At 57.2% G+C, this 22,292-nt stretch overlaps 3 protein-coding genes across 3 annotated transcripts; 1 reads left to right on the top strand and 2 right to left on the bottom strand.

Annotated features, from left to right (window-relative positions):
* Positions 1-2,314: 2,314 nt before the first annotated feature.
* Positions 2,315-3,928, bottom strand: LBX2 (ladybird homeobox 2). The gene is made up of 2 exons (XM_008147411.3): positions 3,724-3,928; positions 2,315-2,718 (listed from the first exon to the last, which is right to left on the bottom strand). The coding sequence occupies exons 1-2, from the start codon at positions 3,926-3,928 to the stop codon at positions 2,315-2,317; spliced, it is 609 nt and encodes a 202-aa protein (XP_008145633.2).
* Positions 3,929-9,622: 5,694 nt separating this feature from the next.
* Positions 9,623-11,948, bottom strand: PCGF1 (polycomb group ring finger 1). The gene is made up of 9 exons (XM_008147410.3): positions 11,758-11,948; positions 11,221-11,326; positions 10,918-11,070; positions 10,692-10,763; positions 10,460-10,565; positions 10,270-10,303; positions 10,085-10,171; positions 9,870-9,950; positions 9,623-9,770 (listed from the first exon to the last, which is right to left on the bottom strand). The coding sequence occupies exons 1-9, from the start codon at positions 11,848-11,850 to the stop codon at positions 9,723-9,725; spliced, it is 780 nt and encodes a 259-aa protein (XP_008145632.1). The 5' UTR covers positions 11,851-11,948; the 3' UTR covers positions 9,623-9,722.
* Positions 11,949-18,937: 6,989 nt separating this feature from the next.
* Positions 18,938-20,939, top strand: TLX2 (T cell leukemia homeobox 2). The gene is made up of 3 exons (XM_008147409.3): positions 18,938-19,337; positions 19,780-20,017; positions 20,122-20,939. The coding sequence occupies exons 1-3, from the start codon at positions 18,938-18,940 to the stop codon at positions 20,336-20,338; spliced, it is 855 nt and encodes a 284-aa protein (XP_008145631.1). The 3' UTR covers positions 20,339-20,939.
* The last annotated feature ends 1,353 nt before the right edge of the window (positions 20,940-22,292 follow it).

A 22,292-nucleotide genomic window follows, 5' to 3' on the forward strand; every position in this document is an offset into this window, starting at 1 on the left:
TGCTTTGGGGACCTCACTGAGGCTCCTGGCATCTCTTAAGAATAGCTGATTACCACTACTATGTGGTATCTTTGCTTTCAGGCTGAGCTGGCTCCTTGCTCCTCCAGCCTCTCAAAGACATATTCCCTCTTGTCCTAGACTTGAATCTTCTCCGAGAGCCACAGGACTCCTGACATTTGTCCCCATACTCACACTGCTAACCAGTGGGGTTGTGACAAAGCAGCCTGAGTCCTGAGCCCCCAGGGCTGGAAAGCAGAGTGCTAAGCCATCCTGATTTTCCTGGGACAGGGATTCCCTAGGTGTGGGACTTTCAGTGCTAAAACTGGAAGGAAGTCCTGGATACACAGGAATAAATTGGTCACACTACTCTAAAGGTTCCAGAGAGGCCCTTAGAAGGGGAGAAAGGAAATAAGCAGGGGGCCTTGAACATGAACCAGGGGAGGTATGCGTGTGTGTGTGTGTGTGTGTGTGTGTGTGTGTGTGTGTAGTTGAAGGGACAACACAGTTACAAAGAATACTTTTTGTATATGATGGCTGACAGATTCGTAGCTCTATCCTAGTTATCATTGTTTATGTCCATGATGCCATTTCCCAGTTGCCCAGGTTTGCAAGGTTGTCACTGACTCATGCAATTTTTCGTCACTGGGGGAATCACACTGATTCATCTTTGCTGACAACCTCCCTCTTTCCCCGCTCCAAATCTGGCCCTGAATTCTCTCTGCTCTTACCTTTTGCAGTAGCCAGAAATACACTACTTCCTCAGTCTCCCCTAAACATTGCTCTCATGCCTCTCCTCTAAAACCCCTAGGACCAGGTTCTGTCTACAGTGCCTACATTTCTACCCTTGGCCCTTCTCCTCTCCTCTCTCTCTAATCTCTTCTTTCAGTGAGGCCCAATCACACGTATAGGGACAGAACCGACCGTGGCCAACAGCATGAGCATGAGTATGAGTCAGACAAGCAGGTGAGTCCCAGCCTCACCACTTAGAAGCCTCATGACATGACCAAGTTCCCTTGGGCTTCTGTGATCCATCCAGTTTCCTTATCCTTAAAATGAAATTAAAGCCTCATTATCTCCTGGGGTTATTGTGAAGATTAATCCATGCAAGGCACCTGGAACTGCTCAGTGAGTGGTAGCTATTGTCTGAAAAGGCCAGGTTCCCTCTGCCTTCCAGCCCTGTTCACTCTCCCTGAAATATCCTCTCCTGGGACCTCCCCCTGCAACTGAGACCCTAGCTGAGCCTCCTGAACCCTTCTTGCGAGTGAGCCTGTGGTTCCTGGGCAGATGAATGGGAAGATCTGAGGAGGGACTGACTGGGAGAGAGGGGAAGCAGGAAAAACACCTAAGTATAGTCTTCCGCTGATTATCTGGGAGGGATGTGCATAGAGGTCTGTAGCTACTGAGTGCTCCTCTTCCCTCCCCATCACACTGCACCAGGGTGATTAGTCACCAGTGGGATACATTAATCTCAGAAATGTCTGCCCCTGGAGGATACATTAATCTCAGAAATGTCTGCCCCTGGAGGTAGGCTGGCAGTTACTCCAACCTCCGCCTCGGTGGGCGGGACCATCCTATCCTGTCGCCACTGCCTCTGCCCTCCTAGTGGGAACATTTTCCGCCCCACAGTGGAGTGGAGGTCCCGGAAGTAGGGGTGTTCCCCTCTCTCCCAGCTTGCATCACTTTGTGACTCAGCCTAGGGTTCTTTCAGGTGGGGTGGGGAGAAGGGGCGGGGCTCCATTCACAAATGACCTCAGGTGGGAAAAGAAAGTCAGGCAAAACGACCTCAATTTGGGGCCCGGCTTGAGGTTAGGAGCAAGGTCTCAGAGGTTTCAGGGGGATCACAGGCTCGGGGAACTGCGACCCACGCAGTTCGAAAGGGAGGTCCTCCCGCAGCCACTGGAGCTCATCCTCCTCCGCTCAGCCCCAGTCCCCTGGGCTCTGAAGGCTGGCTAGATGCCAGGGACCAAATCCTGACCCAGGGGCTCTTCCTTTGTACAATCGCCATAATTATATCACCTACCTTGTAGGGTTGCTTGCTATGAGGGTTAAAGAAAACCGCTCCGCACATGCCAAGCAAGGGATACCCGAAATAACCAGCAGATTTTGCTCTCGTTGCTCGGGGCGGGATTGAGGCGTGATGCAATGGAGTCTCCACTTTATTCTCAATCACTAGGAAAGGTGGGCGTCTGCCCTGTGAGCCGGAAGAGGCCGAGGTCGACAGCCACCCTCCATCCGCAACCCGGACAGGGTGCGGAGCGCCGAGGCGAGAGGGCTGGAAGTCTAGCGCCCCAGAGCGAGGGCGGTGGCTTTGCCTTCAATCGTCCACCTGTATCTCCTCGTCTGACAGGTGGGGCCCGGAGTCCGGCCGCGCCGGGCCCAGACCGAGGCCGAGGCCGAGGCCGCGACCGCGGGCGCTGTCTGGCAGCGCGAGGCGGCCCTGGACTTCGGGGTTCCACGCGCGCAGCGAGGCCACGTCGGCGCGCATCTCCTCCACGTCGCGCTTGAGCTTGGCGCGCCGGTTCTGGAACCACGTGACGACCTGCGCGTTGGCCAGGCCGAGCCTCGCCGCCAGCCCGTCCCGCTCGGAGGGCGCCAGGTACTTCTGGAACCCGAAGCGCCGCTCCAGCTCCAGCACCTGCTGCGCCGTGAACGCCGTGCGGGACTTCCGCCGTCGGCGGCCCGCCGGGCCGTGGCCCGGAGCGTCCGGGGCCGCGCGGCCTGCGGAGATGGGGTGGGAGTCAGTCTCCAGGCTGCGGGCGTGGGCTTCAGTCCTGGAGGAAAATCCCGCCGCTACCAGAGTTCCAGGGTGGGGGTGAAGGTGCGGGAGCTAGACCGCGGTCCCTTAGCGAGGTGCGCGAGGGGCAGGCCGAGGAAGGGCGTGGGGGCACGAAGTGGAACCCGCCCCTGGGATGCGGGAGGCAGCAGGATGGGGGCATCTGGCGAGAGGGGTGGGAGGAAGGCGGGCCGGGCCAGGGGAGGCAAGCCGCAGGGTCGGGACGTCCGGCGCGCGCCTGTGAGGCCTCCCGGAGGCTCCGATGGAGCCGGCCTGCAGGTTGGGGCCCGCACCAGAGGTGGGGACCAACCGCGGTCAGAGGAGGGGCAGCTGACCGGCCTGGTGAGTGTAACAGGACCCCGACCCGGCCCTTCTTTAGACTCGTGGGTCGTGTGGGGCACCCTCGGCTTACTCTGGGTTCAGGACACACTCTTTCCCCCCAGCACAGAAGGGAGGGAGGTGGTGGGTGTGTAGGGGGCAAGGAAAGGCGGAGTTCGATCCTGGGGCCCTTGCGCCCTCTCGGGAGGAGAGGGACTCGGAGCGGAGCGCGATGACCCGGAGAGCCCGAGCCTCGCCTCCCAGCACTTTCTACGCCTGCCTGGCCCCAGCCCACTCGTTTACCGCCTCCGGCTCAGGCCTTTTGTCTCCTCTCTCCGGCCTTTCCGTCGCGATTGCCCCGCCTACAGCGAAAGGACTAAGGGGTCGCTCAGTTCTGGACAGCCCGGCCCTTCCCCTCGGCGGGCGCCGGCAGCCAGGGAGCCTGGGAACTAAGCGAGGGGAGGTGAGCAGCCGGAGTTACAAGACCCGGCACGTGGGCTGAGGGCAGGGGGCAGGGGGCAGGGGGCAGGTTGGGGTGGCGGCCAGGATGCACAAAGGTGGAGCCGGGGGACTTGGAGGAGAGAGATGGGGAGAAGGCCAAGTCACAGGGCGCGACCCGGCCGGCGCTGTACCTTCAGAGGGCTGCAGAGCGAGCCCGTCAAGTCCGCGGAAGGCGTTGCTAGTCAGCTCCTCCAGCGCGCCCAGCGGCGACGTGGGACCTGGGCTCGACTCTGGCAGCTGCGGCGCAGAGGGTCCTCGAGGCACCGTGCTGGGGCCGAGGATATCCGCGATGCTGAAGGGTGTCCGGGCTGTCCGGGGCTCGGGGCCCGAGCTCATGGCCGGCCGGCCGGGCTGTGGCGGTCCTGCCGCCCGCTGTGCTCGGCTCCGCAGCTGCCTGGGCCCCAGCGCGCGCGGCTCCCGATCTGGGCCCCCGTCTCGGACCCGCCCCCCACGCTGGGCCCGAGCCCCGAGTGCCCCTCCTCCTGCGCCCCCGCTCCCTAACCCCGGGCCGCCGTCGACCTGGAGCTGGTAGACGTCCCGGCAGCGGTATTTCTTCTACAGGCTACGGGGGCGCGCAGGGAAGCCGGCGGAATAACTCGCCAGAACTGGCCCCCTGGCTGCTCCGCGCTGCCGGGCGCGGCCCTGTGCTCGCTCTGGCTGGACCCTTCCTGGGCGGCCCCCTCCCGCCTAGCCGCCGCTCCGGCTCATAAACTCTCTCGTAGGCAATAAAAGTGCTTTCCCTGGTCGCAGCGCCGGAGATTTGCAAAATGCCGAGGAGCTCAGAGTTGACTGTGCTAAGATCCCCATCCCACCTAGGAAGGACCTCAGTCTCCTGACCTGGCCCCCTCCTCCCCGCCCCACTGCTGCTGAGAGCTCTGAAAGTCGGTCCCGGCGCCTGGAAGTTATTAGCAAGGCACTGGGCCCGGGGGGACTCAAGCCTTGGAAGGACCCGGCCCGGCAGAGCGACTGCAACTGGGTACAGTGGGAATGCGATGTGCAAGCCGGCGCAGGTGAGTGGACTCCAGCCGGCTCTGCGGCTGGACCCAAGGCCGTCCCAGCAGGGCTCAGAGGCTCTGGGGAAGTCAAAACACAGGGAGCCCTAGCCGGTTTGCTCAGTGGATAGAGCCTTGGCTTGCAGACTGAAGGGTTCCGGGTTCCATTCTGGTCAAGGGCACATGCCCGGATTGTGGGCAGGAGGCAGCCGATCAATGAATTCTCTCTCATCACTGATGCTTCTATCTCTCTTCCCCTCTCCCTTGCTCTCTGAAATCAATTGAAAAACAAAACATGGAGAAGCGCAGAGACCTGGCCCTCGGGAGAGAAGACACAGCAAACCCAGAGCTAGGGTTATTGCTCAGGAGGGGTCTTTGCCAGGAAAGACTGGCCTCCACAGAGGGCCTTCTGGTTACACACGCGTCTATCAGTTGATGTCTTTGTCTCCCCATTAAGCTCCTATCGTCCCAGTTGGGGTTCCCCAGCCTGGGAGCAGGGGTGAGAGGGGTCCCTATAGAGGAGTGACTGGATCCATCCAACCAGATTCTGGGACAGAAACCCCTGCCAAGCCAGGGACAAACTCTGAGGACGGGGATGGTCATTCCTATTTTATCTGCATCCAGGTGTCATTCACTCTTCTCTTCCCTCCCACAGCTCACCGAACCCAGGGCTCACACCCGGGTGAGCACCTCCACTGGCCTCCTTTGTAGGAATAAGGCACTTCTGGGACAGCTGCTCCACCAGTGGAGCCCAGCAAGGCAAGGCTTTTGTTCGCATATCACATCCCAAATAGCCGGTGGTTTACAGCCCAGGGACAGACGCCCCACCACTCCTGAGAAACTCTCTGCTATGCGTTTTTTTCTAACAGTGCCATGAAGAAGTGGGTCGTCCCTCCTGGACTGTCCATTCTGTCACCTTCTCTGTAAACCTCTGCACCTCCCACCATCTGTGCAGTGATCTTCTGGGTCCACCTGTCTATTCCCTGGGGCAAGTGGAGCCTGTAGTTGGGGTGCCCCAATCAGAGCTTGGGAGATCTGAGGCATGTGGGCCAATGACTCTTTTCAAAGACAGGAAGACACTTTGATCACGGGGGTTAGGGAACCTCACGGGTGCGATACTGACCTCGCCCACCCAACAGGAAGTAGAGAAACACAGAGTCTTCTTGGTAAAGACTCCCTTCAGTGACCACCCCTTCCCCCCATACCCACAGATACTCACACAGTGCTCTTGTGACAGCCTGAGCAACACAGCCCAGTGGGTCAGAGAGCATGGCCAGGCCACAGCAGAAAGCTGAGATGCGTCAGGACCTTGTTAATGGGTTATTAATGGTGGGGGGCAGAGGAGGGTCAGGAGAGATCCTCCTAGCTGGAGGCCTTAGCCCTGGGAACCATCCTGGTGGTTTCACTTAATCTGAAATTAAAGAGGGTCCCGGGAGGATGCAGGAACTGGCTAGCTCATGTACCAGGCCAGTCACCAGACACTACAGCTTTCACTCATGCATCATCTGTGTTGCATTTGTCACCTTTTGCTCTCCATATCTAGTGTGTGTCTGTGGGGAGTGTGGGGCTCTCCGAAAGGGCCCTTGCCTTCCTCCCCTGCCATCTCTCCTGCCTACCTTCTCTGCTATGCAACTGGGCTCAGGTAATGGGGTTGGACAACGGGGTTAGGCAATCCCCAGATGTGCGTTTGGGGGAGGAGAGGGAAGGAGAGAATAGTGATGGGAGGAGGCTGCTGACAGCAGAGCCCAACTTAGGTCTCCCCAGCAGCCAGCGACTTGTCCAGCCTATTGTGGGGCCACAGGAGGGGACTTTTCCCAGCGAAGCCTCTGGAACCTGAGCTGGGGAGAAACCGGATCCTCAGATCCCTGGAGGGGGTAGGAGGAGGGTGAGTGATTAATGAGGAAGATTAAAAGATTAAACCTGAGTTCTAGGCTTGGGGGGCACTCAGTTGTCTCATAGACTTCCCCCACTCCAGTTTGGGGGGCAGACAGGCCCCAGTGCTCCCTGATGTGAGCCTCTTCCTTCCCCCTCCCATGGTCTAACCCTCCCTGCCTTGGGTCCTTCCTAGAGCAATCCACAGACATAATCATTCACCACTGCCCACCCCACCCCTCCCACCACGACAGTTTTCCTCTCCCAGCATTCTCAAGCAATCCCTCACGTCTCCCTCAGATTCCCCTCACTGTTCTTTTCAGAAACTTCAGGGTCCTCCACTCCCTCCCTTCATAAAGATCTCCACATGCCGACTTTCACTCCCTCAGCAAGGTGCCTCAATTCCCTCTTTAAAAAAAAAAAAAATGTTGCCCTAGCTGGTTTGGCTCAGTGGATAGAGCGTCAGCCTGCGGACTGCAGGGTCCCGGGTTCCATTCGGACCAAGGGCACATACCCGGGTTGTGGGCTCGATCCCCACCTTTTCTCTCATTCCCAGACACCACGCCTCTCACTCACCCAGCCATCCTCAGCCTCTCATCTGGGGAGTCCCTTCAATCCCACCCAGGCCTGCCCCAGATTGACCCCTCTTCTTGGTACAGGAATCTGCTCAATAAACTACTTTTAATCTTCAGGTTTTGCACCCTGGGCAATCCTCTGAATTTTGTGTGTGTGTGTGTGTGTGTGTGTGTGTGTGTGTGTGTGTGAGTGTGAGTGAGAGAGAGAGAGAGTGAGAGAGAGAGAGAGAGAGAGAGAGAGGTGGTGGGGGGGGGGTATTGGGGGAATCCTCAGAATAACTTCCCTGGGGCGATGCAAAGGACAGTCTGGGAGATGTGCTTGCCAGCTGCGGGCTCCGCATCTCTCTCCCCCGCTTGCCCCAATTCCTTTGGCCAGCGTGAGAGGTAAGTGGGAGTTTATGGGGGAAACTCCAAGCAGAGGAGCTTGGCGCGGGGCATCCCTCCATCTCGCACACTTCTGCGATTCTCTCTTGCGAAAACACTACTGCAGAGGGAACGGATTGGGACACCGAAGTTTCAGTTTCGTTATTTCTAGGACTCGGGTTTGTAAGTTCTTTCCAGCCCTTTACCCTGGTTCACACAGAGCTCTGCTAACCGCCGCCAGCCCGGGGTGTGCGGCCGGGATGGGGAGCCGCGGATACTCAGACGCCTCCCGCCTCTGCACAAACTTACACCCTGGGACCCTTGTCCCTACATCCTCTCCCAGCCTTCCCCCTCCCTCTCCCCACGCCCCAAGTCTTGGGAGAGACTGGCCAGGCTGAGAGGGACGGATCCCCCTCTATGCCAAAGGCTGGGGCAAATCTCAGGGTCCCTTCTCCCAGGTGGAAGCGGCTAGGTGAGAAAGGGCGGCAGAGGCACCGGCGGGCGAGGGCCTGCGGGTGAGGACTGACACCTTCACCTGGAAGCGCTGCAGGTCACGGGCGCCGGTGCGGGGGGCCGGTGCGCGCGGGCTGTGTCAGAGCCCTAGAGAACCGCGGGCCTGATCCCTCCGCCCCATAGGGTCTGCTGCTTGGAGCAGGCCAGGGAGGGAGGGTGGAGGGTAGGAGGGAGCCCATAGATGAGCGAGAGAGATGCGGAGCCCGCAGCTGGCCTGCGTCAGCAACCTGGGGAAGTTGTCCGCTGTACAGCCGCCACCAAAGCCGCCGACAGACGGAAATAAGGCTGCCTTGAGCTGGGGCAGCTGCTCCACCCAGATCCTGCCTGAATGCCCCAGGGCTGCTCCTTGGCCCCAAGGCAGGTGTCATCAAAGGCCTCACCCCCAGGTTTGGTCTTCAGGCCTGGGGCCCCTCAGGCAGCCTCCTCTTTTAGCCAGCCATTCTTTTTGTTTGTTTTTGTTAATCTTCACCTGAGGATACTTTTTCCATTGTTTTTCAGAGTGGAAGGGAGGGAGGGGGAGAAACATCTAGTGGGAGACACCCAAGACTGGTTGCTTCCCCCACGCCAACAGGGGAGGCCGAACAGGAATGAACCTGCAACCCAGGGACATGCCCTTGTCAGGGAATTGAACCCACGACCCTCTGGTGCACCAGTGGATGCTCTAACCACTGAACCACCAGCCAGGGCTAGCTGGGCATTCCTGACCCAAGCCAAGCCCCAACCAGACACTCCCCAATTCCTGCAGCTGCTTGAGCCACCCAAGTCCCCAGGGGTGTCTTTCCCCCTAGCCCACACCTCTCCTCTTCCCTCCTCAGAACCACCCTTTCACACACAGACTGCAAGTTTCTGGCCACCCCAGTTAGAGACCCACAGAACAGGAACACTGGCCTGGTTTATTTTCAGAGCCCAGCGCTCATGGCCAGGCTCGCACAGACCAGGAAGCTTGCTGACTTACTCGGTGGAGGGTAGCCTTGCTGCTTCCCTCTTGTTCCTTGGAGCTGCCTTTGCCCTCCTGGGCACCAGCTCCCTCTCCCCCTCAATGACTCTCTCTACAAGCTGGCTTCAACTAGCCCAGGTACCTGAAGGCCTGCTGAAGCTTGTATAGACAGCCAAGTCTCCAATTCTATCCCTGTGAGTGTCCCATGCCCCCATTTTTTCTGGCCTCCTCCAATTATGCAAATCTTCGGATTTTTCTTTAAAATATAATTCTTGAGATCAACCAAAGGACTTGTATGCATGCATATAAGCATAACCAGTGGTCACGGACAACAGGGGGGTGGGGGCATGCATGGGGAGGGGTTTGGGATGGGAATGGGGGGATGAGGACAAATATGTGATACTTTAATCAATAAAAAAAAAAAATAAAATATCACTCTTCTCCAGTCCTGCAGTGACCACTGTCCAACCCAAGCCCTACTCTCACCACGCTTGAATTAGGACACCTCCGCTCAGGCCTTTGTCACATGGTGCAACATTCATGAAAGTTGAGAAAGTTCCCCTCCAGAAAAACTTCCCTTCACCAAAATGAGCTGGTGTGGGGGCCTGACTTCACTCAGCTCACCTTCTGGGTTTTACATAAGTAGGGTCCTCTACCCCTCTCCTTTGGTGATTTCCTGAGGGGCATCCTTCTTAATGACACTCAGAGGATTTCTGAGGGAAGCAGGACTCAGGACAAAGTATGAGTGTGTGGTAGGGATAAGAAGGAAGAAGAGAGGTGCTTTTTAAAAGTTTTTATTTCAAAAAATAAAGCCACAATTAATTTCACATAAATATCTGGGGAGGGGCAGGGAGAGGGATGGGGCAGGGGCTTGGCCCCTACCTCCTCTTCTCTTTCACGCTGTACTGTAAAAGCAAAGGGGCGGGCTGAGGGGAGAACAAGGGGAAGTAGTCAGTGGGAGAGTTCCTGCGGAAAAGGCCCCCTCGGCCCACCCCTGCCCTGGGACTGCCTTGGACCTGGCTCACCTTGCCGAACCACCGGGAAAGCCATATCTGCTTCATGGTCATGTGATCAGGGAGAACTTCATTGTCAAAAAGGAGCTGCACCTAGCAGGGAGATGGGAGCACAGTTTTAGGAACTCTCCTTTCGCACCATCAAGAACTCACCTGGTCTACTCTAAACTCTCCCTCCCTCTGTAGCCCCTTCTCCTCCCAAAGAAATCTACTGTGGGAATACTCACATGCTGGGGATTTAGCATCAGGCGATGACAGAGGACCCTCCGGAGATGACGAACCTCAGCTCTAACAGAACATCGGACGTATTTGTTCTGAGGGTGGGGAGGGAAAGGAAGACGAGGTGTGTGAGAGAAGGGCCCCCCCGAGGAGGTCAGTCTCCTGAGAGGGGCCCTCCCATAGCCCCTCTCACCTGCAAGACGCTTTTATTCTTGTCTTTGCCAGAACTGGGGGGGAAACAGACACAGGTTAGGGAGAACTATCATCCCTCCCCCCATCCCCATCCAGAGCCGTGAAATAATCTCTTCAAGGGAACAGACACTCCCTTACTGCGAGCCCTCTCCCTGAGCCCCTCCCTGGCTCTGGGTCGCTGACGCTCTCACCTCAGCCGCTCCAGGCACAGGCTCAGCTGCTCATCATAGCGATAGTAGTGGGCTTTCGAATGGTCAAAGCTGCTGAAGGGCAGGCCGAGGTTGCTCAGGGCTGGCTCTGAGAAAGACAGAGTAGTGAGGCGAGTAGCACAGAGTCCATACTCCTCTTCCCCCAGAGAGCAAAACTGGGCAGGAGGAATGCTCTGGGGGCTTTACCTTACCCTCCTGCTGCCAAGGGACATACCTTCCCCGCCGGGCTGGGTGACTCGGTCCAAGCCTCGGGACTGGTAGAATTCTCTAATCCTCTTCTCTTCACCTAGAAGGGTGTGGAGTGTGGGAGTAAAGTATTAACTGTCCCTCTGGCTGTCCACCTCTTTACCTACATGATGCCCACCACAGCCCTTGTCACCTCAAGCTGCTACCCAGCACCAGTCCTCTAGAAGCCCCTCAGGGTCAGGTTGGTCACTCACTGTCTTGCAAGCCAGGCACCAGCTTGTACACGATGTCCTGCATGACCCGGTCCAGTTTGAGGTTGAGCAGTGGCTGTGTCTCGTGGATCTTGATGTTGCACATGGGGCAGTACTTGCTGGTTTGCAGGTACTTCACAATACAACTCTTGCAGACTGTAGGAAAAGAAAAACAGACTCTCAGGCCCTCTGGGAATCAGGGCTAGATGGGGTGCCTGGGTGTTTGGGGCAGGCGGTGCAGAGGCTAACAGCCAGCTGGGTGGGAACCAGGGCCTGGAAGAACCAGCCAGGGTGCAGGGAACTCACAAGTATGGAGACACTCTGTGATGGTGGTGGCATCCACGAAGTAGCCAGCGCACAGGCAGCAGACGATGTGTTCATTCAAGTCTTTGATTTTTACTCGGACCTCCTCCTGCGGACACACCCTCCGTCACCGATCACCCTTCCCAATCCCAACCCTGGAGCCTTCCCAGCCCGGGAGTTCCTTCTTTCATCACATCTCACAGCCGAGCCCCGCACCTTGCATGGTCGGTCAGCAAGGGCTTAGCTCCCGGGGGCTGACACTACCCCTTCGCCCAGCAGAGGTCTCCGCGCATAGCGGGGGCTCCCTTCACGTGGACTGGCCCGACCTTCCTTTCCCGGGGGAGGCTACACGACGACGGAGGCACAATACGCAGGCGTCTCAGCCTAGAGTTTGGCAACTCGACCGCAACCGCGCAGGCGCACTGTGCCCCCTGCCTCTGCGCAGGCGCACTGGGCGCCTGGCCGGTCCCGGCCTGTCCTCTAGTCGGCCCCAGTCAGCCCCGCCAGCCGACCACAGCAGTAACCCTGCCGCCCCTGCACCTCGTTCCGTAGCGGGTCCATCTTGTACACTGACTGGAGCTGGTTCCGAAGCCTCATCGCGATCGCAATCTGGCCCCCCTGAGGAGACGCCATCTTAAAGGCTGATCCCGGCCTGCCACTTCCGGTGCCGCCTGCGGGGCGGGACTTGTCGCCGAGCAACGAGGGCTTAGGTCCTTTCGGATTCGCTGACTCTCCGTAAGGCCCCGCCCAGGTCCTTTCTCCCCCGTGTGCTCACCTGAGCCCCAGTGGCCCCTCCCCCTCCTCAGTTCGCAATTAGGGAGCGGGGGGTGTGTGTGGGGAGGGGTCCTATCTCACTGACCTCCTGTAGCAATAATCGTAATAGACCCTACCGGACGTCGGGACGAACTTTTGGAGCCTGCAAAAGCCTGCTTCCTCCTACCCCCAAAGGCCGGGCGTCTCCGCCCGCCACCGCTCCGGGTCGCCCCGCTCTTGTGACAACCACGCTAACGCCCCTCCCGCGCTCTCTAGGTTTTGTCGCCCTCGCCGGCCGACGCTAGACAATGCGAAGCTACATCCCGATCGCGGGCCTTCTCCCGGCTCCAGAGCGGGAGTGTCTCGGGGCTGTGCGGAGGCTCGGGGAGGGCGACGGGGAGGAGGAGCCCCTAGAGACTTGGTAGTGATCTTACATCCCCCGCACCGTCCTCCCCCTGCCGCCGGGATGAGGGGGGCAGGCCCTCGTTAATGATGATGATTCAATCATCGGCGCCTGCGGAGGCCTGGGACAGACTAATGCGGAGCAGATGCCGAAGGAGGAGGGGAGGACGACGAGGACACGGCCACACACGGACGCGCGCACGCGGCGAGTCCCTGCAGCAGCACAAGCTCAGGGACCTGCATTTGGGGGAGACGCAGGGGTCCCGCAGGCTTGCACGCCGCTGTCCCTAGGTGCTCACAGTAACACTAAAACCTGGTGTAAGTTTACTGTGAAGTACCAACACCGAGGGCAGCTGGAGATGAAAGAAGGGAGGGATCCCAATGGAGACCTCGAAAGGCTTTCTGAAGGAAGTGGGACTCTGTGTGGGCACAGTTTAGAGCTGGGGTGGGGAAGAAGTGTGGTGGAAACAGAAAAGGAAGGCTGAGCAGAGGGGAGGGACCGGAGAGAGGGGCAGGAAGGAGGCCAAGGTGTGCATCTGAGGGCAGTGGAAGAAGAAGCAGGACTTGACGGAGTTGGGACGTTTAGCCCGTGGGCCATAGAGAGCTAGCTGGCTCTTTTGAAGAGGGGAGTGACCCTATGAGAGAGACATTTTTGTTCAGAGTGAACTGGAGTGGATAAGCGACAAGAAGTTTTGGGAGTGGTGATGTTTTAATCACCTACTTACTAGAGCCATTGCTTACCTCTTTGGTCCAAGATGCCATCAGCTGTCCTCTGGATGAGTAGTGTTTTTCCCCCTGCTTCTCTTGTTTCCACGTTGCCCCTCTTTAAGCTATTCCCAATACAGCAGCTCAGAGTAATTCTGGTAAAATATGAATAAAAAAGAATATAAGGAAAAAATTTTGAGTTGATGGATATGTTTATTATCCTGTTTGTGTGGGTGGCTTCATGGGTGTATGCATATGTCAAAACTTATCACATTGTACACTTTATTTTTTTTCACATTGTACCCTTTAAATATGTGCAGTTTACTGTATGTCAGGTTTACCTTAAGAAAGCTGTTAAAAATAAAATTTAAAAATGGGTGCCTTACTTTTTTATAATCTTCCGATCTTCCTCTTTTTAAAAAATATTTTTTATTGATTTCAGAGAGGAAGGGAGAGAGATAGAGAGAAACATCAATGATGAGAGAGGATCATTGATCAGATCCTCCTGCACGCCCCCTACTTGGGACAAGCTCGCCACCCGGGCATGCGCCCTTGACTGGAATCCAATCAGGGACCCTTCAGTCCGAAGGCCAATGCTTTATCCACTGAACCAAAGGGGGCAGATTCCCTTTTTAATCAGAATAAAAGGCAAAGTCCTTACAGTGGTCTTCAAGGCTTTGCATGGTGTCTCAGTCACTCAATCTCTCTAGCCACACTGGATCCCTCACCGTTTGTCCCACAGATACACCAGAATGTACTCTCACTGTGTCACCAACTTGAAATGTTCAGATGTAAAAATGGTACCTTTCTTCCTTCAAGTCTTTACTCCACAAGGCCTTTTTTTATTTATTGATTGATTTCAGAGAGGAAGGGAGAGGGAGAGAAACATCAATGATGAGAGAGAATCATTGATCAGCTGCCTCCTGCAGGTCCCCTACTGGGAGCAGACCCCCCCCCCCTCCGCCCCAATACAACCTGGGCATGTGCCCTGAGCTCCTGGTTCATAAGTTGATGCTCAACCACTGAGCCACACCAGCCTGGCACTCCACAAGGCCTTTTTTTGATCATTCTAGATAAATCACAGCTCCCTACCCTTTTACTTCTTCTCCCCCTCCCTTGCTTTATTTTTTCTTTTTTAGCAATTATTATTTAATGTATTGTATATTTTTCTTGTTTTACATCTGCCTCCCCCACTAAAATGTAAGCTTCTCAGTGTCATAGACTTTCCCCCCCCTGTTGTGTTTATACATCTATATCTCCAGTGCCAGGTACAGAGGACTAAGAGTGCCATGTTCAATCAAAATTTTCTGGATGGCCCTAGCCGAGGACTAAGAGTGCCATGTTCAATCAAAATTTTCTGGATGGCCCTAGCCGGTTTGGCTCAGTGGATAGAGTGTTGGCCTGTAGACCAAAGGATCCTGGGTTTGATTCCAGTCAAGGGCATGTACTGCGGTTGCAGGCTCCTCCCCGGCCTGGGTCCTGGTCAGGGCTGGTGCAGGAAGCAACCAATCAATGTTTCTCTCTGTCTTTCCCTCTCTCTTCCACTCTTTTTTTTTAAAAATATATTTTATTGATTTTTTACAGAGAGGAAGAGAGAGGGATAGAGAGTTAGAAACATCGATGAGAGAGAAACATCGATCAGCTGCCTCTTGCACATCCCCTACTGGGGATGTGCCCGCAACCAAGGTACATGCCCTTGACCAGAATCGAACCTGGGACCTTTCAGTCCGTAGGCCGACGCTCTATCCACTGAGCCAAACCGGTTTCGGCTCTCTTCCACTCTTTAAAAATCAGTGGAAAATTATCCTCGGATGAGGATTAAAAACATTTTTTTTCCTGGATGAACAAATGAATGAATGTAGGTGGTAGTGATGATGGCCTAGATTAGGCATTTATCAGTGGGAATGGAAAGGAAGGGCTGTATACGAAGTATTTCAAAGGAAAGCACGATAGGAGGGAGTAAGGCGCTTGGGAGGAGAGTCTGTCTCCCAGCCTGGTGGACTTAAGGTGGCTGCAGCTAAGGCAGGTGGAGTTGCCCAGGAGGCTGGAATGGTGGGGATGGAGCACCACAGTCAGAACCAGGGAGGAAGGTCTCAGAGTTTTCTGGGTGGATGTAGTAGATGGAGCTATTGAAATGGATGAAACCTGAGCAGATGGAGAGAGAGAGAAAAAAAACTGAAGTCTGGACTCTAAAGAATGCTTACAGTCTATAGTGGAAGAAGAAAAGTCAGTGGAGGAAAAAAAAAACACATAAGCAGTCACTATGAAAGTCCAAAGATGTAGAATAAGACACTATTATATAAGGAAGCCAAAAAAAGGGAGGGGGGGGCAGACATTTCAAGAAATAGTTGGTGATCAACAAAGTAAAACATGTCAGAGATTTCTGGATAATGGACACTGGATACTGATGCTTCCTGAGAAGGTTGGTGTAGTGAAGCCAGCTTGCAGTGGGTTAAAAGAATAAATAATGAGGAAATGGAGGCAGTGGGTGTCAGCACGAAATGGGAAAAGAAAACAATCTTTCATGAAGAGCCAGGCAAAGACTTTGCTTAGATAACAGCGATCTAAGACAGTTGGGGTAGGAAGAACTAAGTTGATGAGAGAAATGATGATACAGGAGTGGGGGGGACCATCTCAAGGGAAGGATACTATACTAACAGCAGGAAGGAAGGGAAGGCACAGAAGCACAGGCTGGGTATATGGCTTCTTCTTGTGAAGGTGCAGGCTTGAAAACTTGAAGAGTTGGGGGCCACATGCAGGTAGAATATGGTGAGATGAACCCAAAGCAGTGTGTATGGGAGGTGGAATCTCCATCTTCCACATAAACTAGCAGGAACCACCCTTCCCAGAGAATCAGGGAATCAGCAAAGTGAAGGCAAGCAGAGGAATTCCTAGGACTGTGGCTGACAGACTGAAAGTCCTTGTTCTTGAAGTGGGGCACTGGAAAAGAAAAAAGTTTTAACTCGTAGAAGATGAGTATGTACTACTGGTTTGTAGCCATTCTGCTCAAAGGATCAGTTAGGCAATCTCTGGGTGGCAGTGCCATCTGTGGTGACCTTAAAAGGCAGGATGTAGAGTAAGCAGGTATACAGGTCTATACTATGCTGACCTTTTCTTCTTCATTGATTCACTCATTGATGCATTCCAGGGTTTATTCAGCTTGTTTGGAGATACACTAGTGCCACACTCTTCTCAGAGGCCCACCCCCTAGAGTGCGAAAGGGACTGACAAACTCCTAACCTGCAGGTCAGTCCCCTTCAGAGGCTTTAGTTATGTATTATTTATTGATTGATTGATTTTAGAGGAAGAGAGGGAGAGAAGGAGGGAAGGCAGGAGAGAGGAAAGGAAGGAGGGAGGGAAGGAGAAAAGGAGGGAGGGAGGGACGGATGGAGGGGGGGAGAGAGAGAGAGAGAGAGAGAGAGAGACAGAGAGAGACAGAGAGAGAGACTGGCAGAGACAGAGAGAGAGAGACTGAATGAGAATCTAACCAACTGAGCTACCCAGCCAGGGCCAAAGGCTTATTTAGTTTGCTGTCTCTTTAGCCTCTCTGTTCACATCTGGGGGGGATCCAGCCATGCTATTTCAGAAGGTTTTGCCTGAATAGCGGGCTTCACGTGCCCTAGTAGCCCCATCCCTCTATTGTTGAGAAAGGGAGCTCAGGTTTTTGTGAAGGGCTAGGGGAGGTGATAATGCCCATCTTTTTCACCAAGATAAGAACACACTTGCCAAATTTGCAGCCCCCCCCCCCCACCCAGTCCCCTTTCAGAAGAGGTGGTTGACAGGGTGCGGTAAGGGCTGGAAGAATTGGATGATGGGTGTGAACAAGGCTGGGGAAGGATGTTAGGTATTGATGCCCACTGTCTCCCTCCCCCAGCCTTCAAACGGAGGCTTCTGAGAACAGAGGGGCTGGTGGCTTTGGTGGGGACGGAGCCCACTCCCTTTTTCTCCTCTTTATTTTCCTGCCCAGATGCCCAAATATCATTCCTCCATTCCCTAGAGAGAAAAGACCCACCACCCTGCCCCAGGCGCCAGACTGCCAGCCCATCTGCTGGGGAGAACAGGGTCAGCGCCTTTCCCAGGAGATCCTGAAGAATCAACCGGAAGATTCCGTGCTCCTAGGGAGACCCATCTACTAGGCTTAGAAGGAGAAGGCACGCTGGCTCCCATGGGGTAACCGGCAGCCTGGGGCTGAGCACGGAGCGGGCTGGGGTCGAGGAGCGAGGGTTGGCACATCGGGGTGGGGCCCTCCTTTGGCCACCACGTGTCCGAGGCGGGCCAAGCTGCTCATCGGTGCCAACCCGCCCGCGGGATGTGAAGAACACCCCCCTCCCTGCGCCCAGTCTCACCGGCTTGGAGGCGCCAGGGCCCCCCCGGGGCCGGGTCGGGCCGGGGAAGGTAATGTAATTCCGACCCAGCTAACCCGATTATGGCGGCCTGCACCGGGCCGGGCGGCGGCAGGGGCGGGTCTAAGGCGAAGGGGCCCGCCCGGCCAGGGGTCCCATCCTGGGGAAGGACGCCGAGTTCACACACTCCCAGCTCCCGGGTCCTTGGCCAGAGGTCATAAGGTCACCAAACCGCTTTGGTCTCTCCCCACCTCGCTTCTCCGACACGCTCCAGGCACAGTTTCCTGCGCTTGGGCCGGGTGGAGCGTCTATGGGAAATGAGGCGGCGGGTCCTCCTCGGGAGGCTTCAGTGCCTCCAGTGGAGAGTTGGTCCTCCCGCCTGGGGGGTGGGGTGGGGGGGGGAGAGTGTGTGAGAATCAACTCCCTAGGAGCAGAGTGGAGGTGCAGAGTCCCTCTTGGGTGGTCCTCTGTCGGGGGCAGAACAGGCAGCCCCAAACTCACACCGGCCTGAGTGGGCCCGCGTTCAGCCACGAGTCCGCTTTACACCGATTTCAGAAAATCGAAATTCTAAGGAACACAAGGGCACCAATTGCTTGGCGCTCCCGAAAGGAGCTGGGGGCCCTACGGAAGAGGCCAGGAGGTGCCCCAGGACACGGGCCCAGAGTGGCTGCCCCCCCCCCCCCAGCCCGCCAGCTGCGCCCTGCCACCGCTGCCCACACCTGTTCCTTCCCGGGCCTTCCCGGGCCGCGCCGGTCCCCAGCTGCTACCCATCGCATCCTGGAAGCCACAACGAGATTTGGTCTTCGAGGGCACGGAGGCGGGGGGCACAACGAATCCGGGAGTCCGCAGGCAGGACCCATCGGGAGGCGAAGAGTGGGGGGTGTGGGAAGAGACACCCACGAGGAAGCCCCAAGGCGGAGGCCGGCGGGGATGCAGTCGCCGTGCGCATCTCGGCTGACTCAGCGCGCAGCCGCCCAGGCTCTCGCCCCTCCCGGACTGAGCTGGGTTCCTTACACCCGGGCCACCCCCTCACCCCACCCCCGCCATCCCTATCGACCAGTCTTCCCCACGCTGGGCGCAAAGCGGCGCCTCTTCCCCTTTAACGGGCCGGGCCCCGCCCCTGCCCTACCCCCAGCCCCCGCTGCCCACCGGAGGCAGATCTGTCAGTCACTGCCCCAGCCCGAGCCGGCCACCCTCTCCGCCCCGGACTCGGGCAGAAGCCCGGCAGCCCAGCGTCCATCTGCGCTTGAGACGGAAGGGCGCTCCTGGGACCCTGGTCGGTCGCGCTCCCCCGGGATGCGAGTTCCTGCACCGACGCCCCGCAGAGGCCGGCATGGGCGCGGCTACTGCCCATGCACTGGGATGAAGCTGTCCCGGGGGCCCCGGCGCCCAGCCGCGGCCAGCTCCGCGGGCCCCTGAGGCCGCCGCCCCGAGCGCTCCGCTGCTGGGCTCCCAGAGCTGCCTGGGGCGCCCTCCAACCCGCCGAACCTCCTGCGGCCCCCCCCTAACCCGGACCCATGGAGCCGGCGGTGCTGGCCTCGCACAACCTCCCGCACCACGAGCCAATCAGCTTCGGCATCGATCAGATCCTGAGCTGCCCGGAGTCCACCGGGAGCGGCCTAGGCCCGGGTCGCGCGGGCCAGGGCCCTGGGGACAGCGCGGCGTTCGCAGGTGGATTTCACGGAGCCTCGAGCTACGGTCCCTCTGGCTCGCTGGGCCCGCTCCCCAGCAGCTCCGGCCTGGGCCCCGGCGGCGTGATCCGCGTCCCCGCGCACCGCCCGCTGCCGGTGCCGCCGCCCGCGGGAAGCGCGCCCGCGGTGCCGGGCCCCTCGGGCTTGGGCGGCACCGGGGGCCTAGCGGGACTCACCTTCCCGTGGATGGACAGCGGCCGCCGCTTTGCCAAGGACCGGCTTACGGGTGAGGATGCCCAACCCCTCCACCGTTTTGTCCCACAATGACGGGGTTTCCTCATCTTGGATCCTCGGGATCCAAATCCAGGTCGCCTTTCACACTCCTCCCTCAGGGCATGTCAGGGCATCCCCTCCCAACTTAGGTGTCTTGGTCCCGCCGCGGAGAGGGCGTGGGAGGTGAGCTCCCGTCGATGCCCGCGCCCTTCTCTGAAGGCCAGTGTCCACGCCGCGGGGAGAGCAGGGTGAAGTCATGGGGACCATTCCCCCTCACCCAGGGCCGTTCCTTCCGAGCCCTTTCCCGCCCAGAGGCCTCCACGGGTGCGGGGGCGAACTGGGGGCACCAGTAAGGACCGCGCGCGGAGCCCTGCGGACTGGACAGCCGCGCTCTCTTCTCAGGGACCCCTTGGCCGCCCCGCAAACCCTGCCCCGCTCTCTCTTCCTCCCCGCAGCCGCGCTCTCCCCCTTCTCCGGGACGCGCCGCATCGGCCACCCTTACCAAAACCGGACCCCGCCGAAGCGAAAGAAGCCGCGCACGTCCTTCTCGCGTTCCCAGGTGCTCGAGCTGGAGCGGCGCTTCCTGCGCCAGAAATACCTGGCCTCGGCGGAGAGGGCGGCGCTGGCCAAGGCCCTGCGCATGACGGACGCTCAGGTCAAGACGTGGTTCCAGAACCGGCGCACCAAGTGGCGGTGAGGCGCGGGGCGGGGAGGGACCGCGGGGCCGGACCAACTGGCGGTGAGGCTCGGGGCGGGCGAGGGCCGGCCTCGCTGACACCGCATCTCCGCCCGTCCAGGCGCCAGACGGCGGAGGAGCGCGAGGCGGAGCGGCACCGCGCGGGCCGACTGCTCCTGCACCTGCAGCAGGACGCGCTGCCGCGGCCGCTGCGGCCGCCGCTGCCCCCGGACCCGCTCTGCCTGCACAACTCGTCACTCTTCGCGCTGCAGAACTTGCAGCCCTGGGCCGAGGACAACAAGGTGGCTTCCGTGTCCGGGCTCGCTTCGGTGGTGTGAGCTACGCCTGCCCGGCTGGCCGAAAGCTTTTCCGGACCGAGGCGCTGCGTGGAGCGCGGGGGGCCCAGGGCTGTGGGTCGTGCGGCCGCCCCCGCCGTGGTCCTGCAGCAGCGCAGCGCGTGAGGAGGAGCCGGCCTGGAGCTCTCCTCGAGGGCTCCTCGGCCACTGCCGGCTCCCAGGCCAACGTGGCATGCTTGCCCCGCAAGCAGAGACTCGGCCTTTCCCGCCGTTTTCCGCTTGGATTGTCCCACGGCTGCTGGAACCTGAGGGGCCGACTGGGCGGGACCTTCAGTACAGTAGCCAATGAGGTGCGGAGAGGGGGCGGGCTGGCCAATGGGAGTTGCTTCCCCTAGGGACTCCGGGGGTCTTCTGCAGGTGGGTCGGACTTGCGGTTCTGCGGAGCCAGAGCAGGTAAAAGGTGATGCTGCGATGGGGGCAGCCCGCACTGGCTGGGTGGGTACCAAAGGTGTGATGGAAGGAAGATGCCAGTGACAGCGGAGTAATGGAAGAGGTGCTGGAGAAGGAGTCTGACTGTGACAGGAACCAGAGGGTTATCCATGTTGGGCATCACATCTTTCTACTGTAAAATAATCGCTAAGGATTCTTCTTGTTGAGCCTCATGTTGTCCGTGTGTGTTCAAACTGCTGACTACATTCCCCCATAAGGCGCTTGGGTGGCAGGGGAGACAGATAACTTCTTTCATCTTTCACTTGATGAAAGAGAAAATCTAGGAACACTAATCCCGTTGGGACAGAGCGGAGAGAGGAGGAAGAAGGGGACAAAGTTAATGGACCCAGTGGAGTTAGGATGAGCAGAAGTTCGCAAATAATTAGGAAGTGCTAGATCTAAGGAGAATCACAGATAACTCCAAGGTTGGAAATGTAGAGGATCAGGATATCAATGGTGTTGTGGATGATGAAGGAGAAATTAGGACGATAGGACCAAGATGAACTCTACAGGAAAAACTAAATGCTAGAGCTAGAAAGAATAAATTCTGGCAAAGTGCCTTTGGGGGAAGTCAGTTGACATCCACATAGAAGTAGAGACAGAGTGATGACAGGAACTCCAAAAGGGGACACTATTAAGAGAAGGCAGAGTTCTAAGAATTAAGTCTTTTTTTTCTCTCCGAATTCTACAAACACATTTACAATGTGCAGGGTAATGGAGGTCATCAAAGTTAGTAGTCCAAGGGAAGGAAAGGGAAAGAGTACCCAGCTGGAAAGAAAGGAAAGCATGATGTCCCTGAAGTTGTTAAAGACTTTAGCTTGTAGGTGGGCCAGGGGCTGCTGGGAAGCTTTTAGATGGAAAGTTGCAATAGCCTTGAGGTTTAAGAAGGATCAGGATTTAAGTTGTATGAGGACAAAAGGGAAGATTTTGTCTGATTCCTATGGCACCCCAGTTCTTTCCTGGAGGTAGGAGCAGTATAATAGAAGGAAGTAAGCTTTAGGCAGGGTGAGGCCAACTGTAGTCAAACTACTCATGTTCTGCATTAGTGACAGCTAGGTCAGCCATAGCACAAAATCTTGACTGGAAATGGGAGCCTGGCAAGGGGATATTGCTTGAGGAGTTGGCCCTGAGTCTTTGATATTGTGTCATCTTTAACTCTTTGTTTTTATGGATTTTTAGAGAGAGAGGAAGGGAGAGCAATAGATAGAAACATAAATGACAGAAGAACATCATTGATCAACTGCCTCTTGCATGGTCCCTACTAGGGGAGGATCAAGCCTGCAACCTGGGCATGTACCCTGACTGGGAATTGAACCAATAACCTCTTGGTTCCTGGGTCGATGCTCAAAGGCTTAGCCATACTAGCCAGGGTACCTCATGTTGTAAATGCTGCTGCAGAACCAAGCTCAAATTTGGCACTATAGAAAAAGAACTTTAGCTGGGCGCGGTGGCGCGCGCCTGTAGTCCCAGCTACTCGGGAGGCTGAGGCTGGAGAATCGCTTGAGTC

The sequence above is a fragment of the Eptesicus fuscus genome, chromosome 16 (genome assembly GCF_027574615.1).
Source record: "Eptesicus fuscus isolate TK198812 chromosome 16, DD_ASM_mEF_20220401, whole genome shotgun sequence".
NCBI classification, from domain to species: domain Eukaryota; kingdom Metazoa; phylum Chordata; class Mammalia; order Chiroptera; family Vespertilionidae; genus Eptesicus; species Eptesicus fuscus.